The sequence below is a fragment of the Tachypleus tridentatus genome, chromosome 2 (genome assembly GCF_004210375.1).
Source record: "Tachypleus tridentatus isolate NWPU-2018 chromosome 2, ASM421037v1, whole genome shotgun sequence".
In the NCBI taxonomy this organism is placed as follows: Eukaryota; Metazoa; Arthropoda; class Merostomata; order Xiphosura; family Limulidae; genus Tachypleus; species Tachypleus tridentatus.
Genome location: NC_134826.1, coordinates 26,117,202 through 26,129,783, shown reverse-complemented (window position 1 = coordinate 26,129,783; position 12,582 = coordinate 26,117,202). Strand labels below are relative to the sequence as shown.

At 34.0% G+C, this 12,582-nt stretch overlaps 1 protein-coding gene across 1 annotated transcript in view; it reads right to left on the bottom strand.

Moving 5' to 3' along the window:
* LOC143235341 (zwei Ig domain protein zig-8-like) overlaps window positions 1–12,582 on the bottom strand; it is a 162,516-nt gene that overhangs the window by 4,802 nt on the left and 145,132 nt on the right. Inside the window, exon 4 of the mRNA XM_076473418.1 lies at window positions 11,241–11,537. Within this exon, the coding sequence (XP_076329533.1) occupies window positions 11,241–11,537 (297 nt within the window). The remainder of the gene's footprint in view (window positions 1–11,240; window positions 11,538–12,582) is intronic.

Here is a 12,582-nt window from a genome sequence, read left to right as displayed (position 1 = left end):
TACTTCTGTTGTTCTCTACAGGGATTCCCTATCACTCCCCTAACCAATAGTCATGAAATACTGTACTACAGGGTTCTCTATCACTCCCTAACCGATAGTCATGAAATTGTTCTGTTGTTTTCTACAGGGTTCTCTATCTCCCCTAACCGACAGTCATGAAATACTGTACTTCTGTTGTTTTCTACAGGGATTCTCTATCACTCCCCTAACCGATAGTCATGAAATGCTGTACTTCTGTTGTTCTCTACAGGGATTCTCTATCACTCCCCTAACCGATAGTCATGAAATACTGTACTTCTGTTGTTCTCTACAGGGGTTCTCTATCACTCCCCTAACCAATAGTCATGAAATACTGTACTTCTGTTGTTCTCTACAGGGGTTCTCTATCACTCCCCTAACCGATAGTCATGAAATACTGTACTTCTGTTGTTCTCTACAGGGGTTCTCTATCACTCCCCTAACCGACAGTCATGAAATACTGTACTTCTGTTGTTCTCTACAGGGGTTCTCTATCACTCCCCTAACCGACAGTCATGAAATACTGTACTTCTGTTGTTTTCTACAGGGGTTCTCTATCACTCCCCTAACCGATAGTCATGAAATATATTACAGGTTTTCAACTGACATTTATTTTACAACATATAGCTCGTTATCTATAATTGCTGGATAAGTACTATATTAGGATATATTACTATGTGCTAATATATCTGCATTTCGCTTGTTAAAACCAACCTGAGCTAGAAGCAGTTCTGCGAAAGATGCAGATCGGAAGTCTAGACGTAAACAAGTTCTCTAGACTTGGATCGATTAGCTCTGCCAAAGACATATCACCACTAATTAAAACTAATCATGTTCCTGCAACTTCATTACTGTTTTTCTGAATACACTGTGGATTATGACTAGCAGAGAAGTAAGTTTATAGAACACTTGGAAGTCTTTAGGTAAGTGATGTTTAGTTTAGAAGTAGAGGTTGATTAGCGTTGGGAATAAAATCTAATCTATTTTTTGTAAGTTGAGAAAAGCAACAGAAAGGCACGAAATATTTTAGTGTATGGAATAATGGACTTCGACGCTTATGCACCGAAGGAGCTTCAGATGATTAGAGAGAGATGTTTATTTGTTGTTGTTTTTTTTAATTTCGCGCGAAGCTACACGAAAGCTATCTGCGCTAGCCGTCCCTAGTTTAGCAGTGTAAGACCAGAGAAAATGCAGCTGGTCATCACCACCCATCGCTGACCCTTGGGCTACTCTTTTACCAACGAATAGTGGGATTGACTATAATATTAAAACGCCCCTGCAGCTGAAAGGGCGAGCATGTTTGATGCGACGGGGATTCGAATCCGCGACTCTCGGATTAAGAGTCCAACGCCTTAACACACCTAGCCATGCCGAGCCGAAGAGAAATGAGCATTTTTTATTTACATGCCCAACAATGATTTTAAAATAAATCTTTACCCTCGATGAAAACATATAACTAGCTTTAAATTTAGTTAGTTAGTAACCGATTAAAATGAATATTTGTGATCATGAAATGTTTATTATTCTAATAAGTGACACTCACTAGTTGTTTGTTTGTTTTTGAATATCGCGCAAAGCTACACAAGGGTTATTTCCGCTAGCCGTCCCTAATTTAGCAGTGTAAGACTAGAGGGAGAGCAGCTAGTCATCACCACCCACCGCTAACTCTTGTATCAAAGAATAGTAGGATTAACAGTAACATTATAACGCCCCCACAGCTTAAAGGGCGGCACGTTTGGTGCAACGGGGATTCCAACCCGCGACCCTCATTTAACCTACCTGGCCATGCCGAGCATGGACTTTTGTAGATATTCCAAAACGTTCCCTTATAGACTATGTAAATAAACCTCCACTAATAGATGTCTCCCGCTGGTACAGCGGTAAATATTCATATGTACAACGCTGAAACCAGGGGGCTCGATTCCCCTCTGTGTCACGAGCAGATAGCCCATTCATTGTGGCTATTCTATAAGAAAATACACACACACAAGAGATGTGGCTCGTATATTTCATCACTGGGTGTACTTGCTGTTCGGTAGGCTTGTCATGAACAAAGTTTATCATATTTTTTATACTTCCAACATGTCTACAGTATATTACACCATAATGCCCACAGCATTAAATTAAGGCTGTGATCTGTCGGTATATTTTAGATTAGGTGTGTTTGCAAAGCTCTTCATAAAATAAACGGGTCACGTCGTAAACAGAGGAGCCATTTAGTAATGATACGTGTTACACTAATGAAAGTTTCATTCGATTTTTACAGTGTTAATCTTTTCTTCTTATGTTTTCACAGTTTATATGAACTATGGCAGCTTAACCTCTCACATGAGAGATGTACTGTCGATATTAGGATAAACTTTTATATAAGAAAGCAGAAAAATAAGATAAATGAAAGGGAATCACAACGTCTATCGTACCTAGAACTCTGTTTTCAATGTTCAGCCTGTAGAAAGAAGTAATTGCCACACTGTACTTCAACCATCAGCATTTGTTTCACGTATTCGATTTTTTTTTGATTTTTTTTTGCGTTCAAGAAACTTGTCTTTATACGTGTTTGGCGTTACTTCTGATAAAGTGGAATTTATCTTCATAGTTTATGGAATTGTGTTATCAATCACCGTTGTTCTGTTTTAAGACAGGTTGCTCTATGAACTTTTTCGTGTTAATTTTGTATTGAATAGCACTTGTGCAGATTGTAGGTTTAATGTACATGCTGAATTTTATGTACACAATAAGTCTTAATAAACTTACCACAAATTAATTTCAGAGCTCTTCTCGTAGGAAACAGATATACCGAGCGTAAAGCTAAAACGAAAGAAGAAAATATTTCTGACCACTTAACAAATACTTCATTTTTCAGTAAATAAATCTTAAGGAAATTAGGTTTGGTTTGTTTTTGAATTTCGCACAAAGCTACACGAGGGCAATCTGTGCTAGCCGTCCCTAATTTAGCAGTGTAAGACTAGAGGGAATGCACCTAGTCATACCACCCACCGCCAACTCTTGGGATACTCTTTTACCAACGAATAGTGGGATTGACAGTCACATTATAACGCCCACACGGTTGAAAGGGCGAGCATGTTTGGTGCGACGAGTATTTGAACTCCCGGATTACGAGTCGAGTGCTTTAACCACCTAGCCATGCCGGGCAGAGGAAACTAGGTAACTTGGTTTCTGAGATTTTAGTGAGAACATCAAACTTGTAATCTGTACATCTGACATGGAAAACATTGTGAAACCTGGACATTTGTACGAAATATTCTTCACGGATTACGATTAAGAGCTACAAACCATAGCATCAATTAGTTCCTATGAAACACTGTTAAGATAGTCAACTCGCATGTATGTATCATCATTGGCCAAAATACTTGCATATTTTCTGAGAGACAGGATCATTATTATAAAAATGTAATAGAAACACACTGTCAAACCGAGAAATTCGTGTTATATTAAACATATGTGTTAGACTTAGTTGAATGGACTAAACTGTTTGTTGTAGAAACACAAGTGTAGAGGGCTAAGTTTCGACTAAATTTAATCATGGATAAAAACTCTCCCTAAAATTCCATCAAAGAATATTTATATATGTGTAATTTGTATAATGAAACAGGTTCTGTAGGTATCATGAACGATTTTTAAAACAATAAAGATGTATGATTCAGCATTTTACTCATCACAACAAAACCTTAGCAAAACGATTCAAACAAAATATAATATCAAAGTATTATTAATGGCATCTATAATCTTATATTAGTTCATATTAAACATTCAGTACTTGGATGTTCCTCTTCATGATCTGACAAACTCGACAAGGCGTCGTGGCATGTTGTCGATGAGGTTATTATAATAATAATAATAATAATAAATTTATTAAGCAATAAATTAGACACAAAAAATCAAATATCAATATAAAACCATCAACAAAGAGTTAACTCGTCCTGTGATGGTTAAACACATAATAATGTAAAATCAAAACTTACAAAATCAATATAAAGTTCCCAGAATATTATAATCAGTATTTAAGATCCATTGTTTTAAGTATTTCTTTTGATTAACACGATTAATAGAAGATCTTATACTATAAGGAATAAAATTATGAATACGAGGTGCCAAGTAAAGATATTGATGAAGTGTAACTGTTTTACGTGGTGTGGGTACATTAATTGGAAAAAAAGATTGAAGTCGTGTAAAATATGAAGTGACTTTAAAAGGCCTATTAAAAGAAACATGCAATGTAGATAAAGCTAAAAAATATAAATAAAGTTTATCATATGAAAGTGGGGAGTTAAATTTACTGAAATCGGTATCAAGCCTATGAGTAAAAATAAGAGAGAAAACACTTTTTTGCAACTTGTGAATAGGAATTAAAAAAGTCTTATATGTGCCACCCCAAATTGAAATACAATATTGTAAGAAAGATTGAAAGAGAGCATAATATACACTTAACAAAATATGATAAGGAGCACAATGACTAAGTTCAAAAATTAGCATAGAACTATATTTTAATTTATTAACTAAAGAATTAATATGAAATTGCCAATTTAATTTTCGATCTAAAATAATTCCCTAAATATTTAACAGAGGAAACTTGAGTCAATTTGGGACACTTACAATTAGGTAAGTATAACAATCACTAGAATGATAAAAATAGAAGGAAAAGCTGGAATGACACCATAAAGGTTAAACTGAAGAAGAAAAGATTTAGATATATTTAAGGATAAGTCATTACAGAAAAGCCAATTTTAATTTTATTAAGATCACTAGAAATAATGGCTTCATTAATTAGATTTGGCTTACTATAAACAACAGCAATATCATCGGCATAGGCTTGATATCTCCAAAAACTGTTGGTAAAGAATATCATTTATATAAATGAGAAATAATAAAGGGCCCAGAACAGAACCTTGTGGTACTCAACATTAATTGTAAGCCAATCACTATAATTATTATGGATACAAACTGATTGCTTTCTATTGTGAAAGTAAGAAAAACCAATCAAAAACAATGCCTCTAAAACCATAATAAGATAATTTATTTAACAATATTTTATGATTAACAGAATCAAAAGCTTTGGCTAAGTCAAGAAAACAGCAATTGATGAAGATCAGAATCCAAAGCTTCTGTAATATTTCCCACAAGTTTAGCAACAGCAACCTCCGTTCCAAGCCCAGGCCGAAAGCCAAATTGAGAAGGAGACAAAACTGAATGTCTATCAAGAAATGATAAAATTCTAATCTTCATAGATTTTCAAATAGTTTAGAGAAATGTATTAATAAGGAAATAGGTCTATAATTCGTAAAATCAGAAATATTACCAGATTTATAAATAGGAATGACCAATGATAACTTTAAAGCATTAGGAAACTTCCTTGAGTAAAAGATAAATTAATTAAAAGTCAAAATTGGTGCAAAAGATTAGCATTAGCTTTCAAAATCTTAACCGAAACACCATCTACACCATTAGAAGCTGAATTTGATAAGGAGAAAATATTATTCATAGTTTCAGATACAGTAACAGGATATAGGTAACAAGAAGAAGAAGGAGCAGGAGGCATGCCCTGAGAACAAAATTTAGGATTGGAGCAAGTAGATTTAGCAACATTAACAAAAAATAATTCAAATCAGATAAATCAGTAGTACCAAAATTACAAAATTTTTTTTTTTTTTTTAACATCAATAATAGAGTTAACAATATTCCAATTCTGTTTAATAGTTTTAGCATTCTTAAACAGGTTATGATAATAAGTCCATTTAGTCTTACGGGTCAAGCTAACAACATAATTCCTTAAACACTTAAATCTAATCTTTAGATAAATATCATCAGGAAATTGATGTACTTTCTTTTTTAACTTATCTCTTTTTAATCATTAACAAAACCAATTCACTGGTAATCCATGGCTTAATTTTTCTAAACTTTCGTGACACAGAAACAGTAGTAGTACAACTTTGAATACAATCAGTTAACACTTCAGCAAAATTATCATAAGCAACATTAACATCAGAACAATTCATAACACAGGACCAATCTGAAAAATTCAAACAAGAACTCAATTCATTAAACTTAATCTTTTGAACATTTGAGACATGTTCTAGATCCGATAAAATGTCTATACATAAAACAATTGGAAAATTGATGTAATGAATCGTCATTTTAGTCTAATGGAAGTACAATTTGGAGACTTTGCTGACAATAACAATCTTGTAATGTCCTCCTGGTCCAGATAATCCTGTATAATATTGTACTCAGACAGTAGCATTGTCATCCTGGAGTGCAAAGCTATTGTCAAACCTTGTACTAGCATATGGAAGAAATATTGTCTCCATGCGATGCCTGTAGAGGTCTAAAATGACGTTTTCCTAGACGATATGAAAAAAATTATTTTCACAATAATGAATAGCTGCCCACACATGCACTTCATTGCCTCCTGTAGGAAAGAAAATCTCCCCAAATCTTTTCTTCATGTAGATGGCGAACAAGCCAGAAACAGAACTAATCTGAAAAGATAACATGTCGCCAGTGTCCTAACTGTATGTTGTCTTACTTAAGTAACACGGTGACGGTGAACTCTGGCTAATGTCAATTTACAGATAGCCCTTCTTGCAAACTAAACTTGCTTGGCTAGTCTCGTATTCATTGTTCTTCTGTATACCGCGGAATGAATGTGTTCCTCTCATTCCTATGGTAAGGTATTACAAAACTTCTTTTGACCTTGACATGTTAACCTGACCAAAACTCTTGGGCAGTTGTGCTACGGCATTTACTAGTAGACACTTCTGGAACAACGTTTCCTGTAGTCCGATGACGTTTCACGATTCTGGGTACAGAACATTGGAGATGCCCCACCGTTCTGACAATATCCGTTTATTTCATACCGTTTGTGGATAATCAAACAACTTAGCACCTTATATAGGCATGGCTTAACACCAAGTACAAAGTAACTGTCTGAATAAGATGTTGATCTATTTCGATCACACCAAAAACACACTGTTTTATACAAAACAATATATTCTTAAAACCATTTAAACAGATCAGTTCGTACACGTGTGTTACTACTCAGCACAACTACTCCATGCAAGTGGACAATAACATCAATATTGAACAGCAGACAAACATTTTGGTCAGAGCTTTATTTTGTGCAACAAAACATTAGGAGAAGAACTCAGTATGAAGCAAAAAATATTATGTATTAAAAAAATCGATGTAAGAGCAGTTCATAATAATTTTCAGTCCAAAAAATATTCGTACATTGATATATGTACTTACTTGTTTGTAAGCAGTTACCCTATTTTTTCAAAATTATTATAAGATAATATCGTAGGTTTTATCACAAGATAAAAGAGAGTTATTGTAAATATTGTTACAAAAAATTACAAATGGTAGGTAGTTGCGTTATAAGCTGCCACTCTTTGTGAGGAATTGTATTGTCTCAAATATTCTTGCTGGGGCGTTAACTCACAACAGTGAGCTTCATAAGGAGTTCAGAAACTCAACAGAAGAAACGTAAATAGAGAATTTCAAATCCCATCCTTTTCAATATGTTTTACTTATACGACTCTATTGGTCAGATTTTTTTTTTTTTTTTTTTTTTTGGTAGTATTTCTCTTGGATAGGAACAAAATATTTCAAGGTCGGGGTATGCAGAAGGTTAGGAAATCATGTGATTATTAGAATGGAACAGAATGTATTAAAGAAGATAATTAAAGTCGTTTTTGCCAAGAGATAATGAAAATATATGATTCTAAGAATATAACAGAATTTGTTAAGGTCTTTTATTCAAGAGAAAGAACAGAAAATGTCAAAGTTATGGTAGTCAAATTCTGGCGAAGATCTGTGGTAGTAGCTTGTAACGTGGTACAAACAACATTCTAGGCGAATGGAATCTACAAACAACATTCTAGGCGAATGGAATCTACAAACAACATTTATTTAATATACTCTCTTCTGTCTAAACCTTTTCTCAAGTAATCACTTCAAGTGCTGCTGGTCCATAGAAAGGTTTCAGTACGAAAACTGCATAATAGTTTTGAGTTATATCTCACAGTTTAAGTTACAATAGATCAAATATCAGTTTAACCATTTATATCGGTATTGTATGAGACAGTAGGTACCATGGAATGTTTTGTTTGTTTGTTTTGAATTTCGCGCAAAGCTACATGAGGGCTATCTGCGTTAGCCGTCTCTAATATAGCAGTGCAAGACTAGAGGGAAAGCAGATAGTCATCAGAACTCACCGCCAACTCTTAGGCTACTCTTTTACCAACGAATAGTGAGATTGACTGTGACATTATAGCGCCCCCACGGCTGAAAGGGCGAGCACGTTTGGTGCGACCGGGACTCTAACCCGCGACCCTTGGATTACAAGTCGAACACCTTAACACACTTGGCCATGCCGAGCCAAGTACCATGGAGAAGAAAATATTAGTTGGAGGAAGATGTAATTTAGTAGTAATATAATTATGTGAGTTTTAAATGCTATCAGTCATAACGTAATGTCATATTACCCAATCTGCTACTTTATGTTATTTCAACAACAAATAGGTGCTACCCAAATATATCTGTAAAAGACGTTATAGGTTTGTTTCTCCTAAAATTCGGCCCAGCATGGTCAGGTTGTCATAGCGACCGCCTCGTGACATCAAGGTGGTAAGTTCGAATCTTCGTCACACTACACTTAACCTTATGGCCGTGGAAGTGTTGTAAAGTGACGGTCAATCCACTATTCGTTGGTAAAAGAGCAGCCCAAGAGTTGGCGGTTGGTGGTGATGACTAACTGACTTCTCTCTAGTTTTACACAGCTAAATTAGGGACAGCTAGCGCAGATAGCCCTCAAGTAGCTTTTCGCGAAATTGAAAACAAATATGTATATATCACTATTTTTTAAAGTAAAAATACGAAGAGAAAATTTACTTACTAGCTAAAACTGAGTATTAGTATATTCATAAGATGCATTTACGCTCAATGAAAGTTATAAACGCTACCATAGGTGTGTTTTTTCTGATTTTATTTTCGATTTATTTTCAGAATATTTTGAAAATAAGAAATCAGATGCAGTCTTTGAAGATTAATGGGATTTCCAATGTTAAAGATAGAAATGGTTATTATTTATAACTGAAGTATTAATGTTGCAGAGTTAGTTTCTAGATGACTGAAGTCTTGCAACACCTTGCCACAGGAATAACAGGACCACATTCATTCAAGGGTATGTATAATAACAGTGAATGCAAGACTGGCCAAACAAGGTTATTTAGCAACAAGGGCTATCCGTAAACCGACATTAGCCAGAACTCATCACCTCACCTTGTTACTTAGGTAAGACAACATGTCAACATACAGTTGGGATACTACACTGGCAACATGTCATCTCTTCAGATTAGTTCTGTTTCTGGCTTGTTTGCCATTTACCTAAAAAGAAATATGTGGGAAGGCTTTCTTTCTTACAGAAGGCAGTGAAGTGCATGTTTGGGCAGCTATTTATTATGGTAGAAATAATGTTCTTCATTTTTCTTGGAAAACGTCATTGTAGACCTCTATATGCATCACATCGAGACACTATATCTTCCATATGCCAGTACAAGGTTTGACAATAGCTTTGTGTTCCAGGATGAGAATGCCACTGTCTAAGTACGCATATTTCCAAGCATTATCTGGACCAGGAGGACATTACAAGGTTGTCATAGCCAGCAATGTTTATAGAGTTAGTAACTTCTCCATGCATATAACTTTTGAATGCAGTTGGTAATAATTCCCTTAATGTTTCACGACTAATGATCTATTACAGAACAAGTTTAATTACTTTAACTTGAACAACTTAGACTGAAGTATGTAGTTATCTTTTCACGTTTCTTTCAGACAAACAAATTGAGAAATAGCTTTGATTATTAAAAGTGAAGAAATAACAGCTCTAAATATGGTTCAACATTTAAAGTTTTAACAAACTTCCTGTCGAAACTATTATTTTCTAAGTTTACGTTGTTTGATATACCTGATAATCGTAATATGTTTCCGAACCTTGATAAAGGTTTTGTACAAAGTAGTAAAATTATTAATTTTTCATACAAATGTTCTGAAATTAAATGACGTTAAAACGAAAAGTATTCAGGACTTACAATCGGGGTTTTTCAAACTTGAACAAGGTTTACACTTAAAATCAAAACGGTTTTAATAAAGGTTAAAAAATAATTTATAGTCAATAGATCATCTATTCTCCGCATAACGAGAGCAAAGTTGAACATTTCCTTTAGCAAGCTGATATATCATAAGAACAACATTTTAAAATTCCTAGTTTCCGGGCTCGATTTTCAGCATTGGGTAGAAAATCAGATAACATCTTGTGTGGTTCTTCACAAAGAAAGAACTATTATTGTCATAATGAAAGTTCGTGAACAACGTATTCACAAAGGCAATACTTTTATCTGTAGTTAAAACAGAAGTGATATACAATATACAATGTAATATACAACAGTATTTTATTTGGAAATATTTATATTAACTTTTCAAAGAAAATATTGTAAACTTACAGAGACAAGACAAAAGGAATTTAAAACTGGTACAAGAACTGAATGTGAGGATAAAAAACTAAATTTATTTATAACATTTTATCTTTAATTTATCCACGTTATGAATTTAAAACAATAATTTTAGCATTTTCAGTTTGATTTTAGAAATGGCCCCGATTATGGTACGAAGTAATAATTTCTCTTTGTTTTTATATATCACAAATTGCATAGCAAACACCTACACTCAAGGACAGTTATCGTTGTTTCAAACTAATATTTTTAGTAACTGAGTGATCTTGTACAAAGTTGTAGGTTTGAAAGTGTATTAATATTGTCCTTTGTTTAATACGCAAATTACACTATAGGGTACCTGCCCTTTTCAACTGTCCCCAATTCAACCCGGAATTTATGAGTTACAAGTTCTAAATATGCCCTGTTGAATATATTTCAAAAAACGTATTGAATGGTTCATTCAAGAAATAACTTATACATGAATCAGTATATGTTGTAGTTTTCATTAGCAGCTGTTGAGATAAATGTTGTAGTTGGGTTTGTTAATGCCTAAGTAAATTATATCTTGGAAAGTTAAAAGTATTTGAAAAAAAATAGAACTGGTAATTAACTTGTTAACATTGTTGTGTTTACATAAAATATGTGTGTACTTTAGTCAGTTTGTCACGGCCTTGTTTGCAGATGAAGTTTTACTGAAAATATGGAACCTACCGTGAAGAAAGAAAACAGATACACTTGTGGCTTCAGCGTTAGAAGGTCCACACGTAAAATTCCCAGAGTCGGTGGGTTGAGCATCTTTTATGTATAAAGTGCTGATGGCGGAATCATCGTCGGCCTTCTGTAGGGAAATCTTCCCCCCTTCCTTGTCGTAATTAATCATCCGATTGTTGTGGTACCAGAAAACAAATCTTGGAGGTTCAGGGCTCTCGCTGATGACACATGTGAGGTTAATAGAGCTTCCAATCTTCACATACATAGGGTGTGAACCAAGAATTTCGGCTTTTGGTACTGAAAACATAAGATGTTGATTAATATTTCAGAATATTTCTACAGTTTCCGCTTTGAAACATTTCTCATTGCGACATGAAGATACGTATTAAAGAGAGCTAACATCAAGTCTTAACACTGCTAAAACACGTTTCAGTGCCAGGTATAATTAATTCAAAAGCGTTTACAAAGTTGATAAACTCATAGGAAGGGGTTTTAACTCAATAGTATCTTTTTCTCGATCATGTACACGATTTCTGTAAGACAGAAAAATAAATGTACAAACAATAAAAACATTGCAAACTATTTAGTTACTTATTTTAAATTATTATTATAATCTATAAATTCAGATGAATTTTGCAACGCTCTAAGAGAGACGTATGATACAGAACAAACTCACAATTTTTTTGTTTTGGTTTGTGTGTATGTAATTCCTGTTATCAGAAGGCAATAAAATATTAATATAGGGCGTTTTCTTTCAGATGTACATAAGAATTAGTTTCTAAAAAGCAAACATGAAAAGGAAAATAGGCTCTTTGTATTGTCTAACGATTGCAGTTAATAAAAGTTCGTGCAAGAACGTTTAAACTATGTTGTACCTGATAATCATGGCGGACTTCGTAGTTGGATGAAGGACAGAAACAGATAATTAATTTTTCATCGTACATTCACGTGAGTAAATGTTGGATGGAAACTCATATCTTCGTGTTTCAATTCTTAGTTCTGATATGTTAGTGGATGGAGAAGCGTATAGTCATTCATGAATTTATGTTTGACATTTATTTTACGTGTCTCAGGTATTGAATATGATACTAATAATGCATCAGCCTGGTTATCTAATATTTGAAACTTAGCTTTTTGAGTGGTACGTTTATGAGCAACGATATGGTTTCGTAACGTAAACAAAGCACGTGCGGATATCTATTGAATACAAACATTTCAGGATGTTTTAATATATAAACCAACCATCTTTTTAAGCTTGAAAAAAATTATATTACAAGGAAGTATCACTGCATGAATAAAGGTACTTAAGAAAGGGCTTTGTTGTTGGTTTTGGTAGAACCAG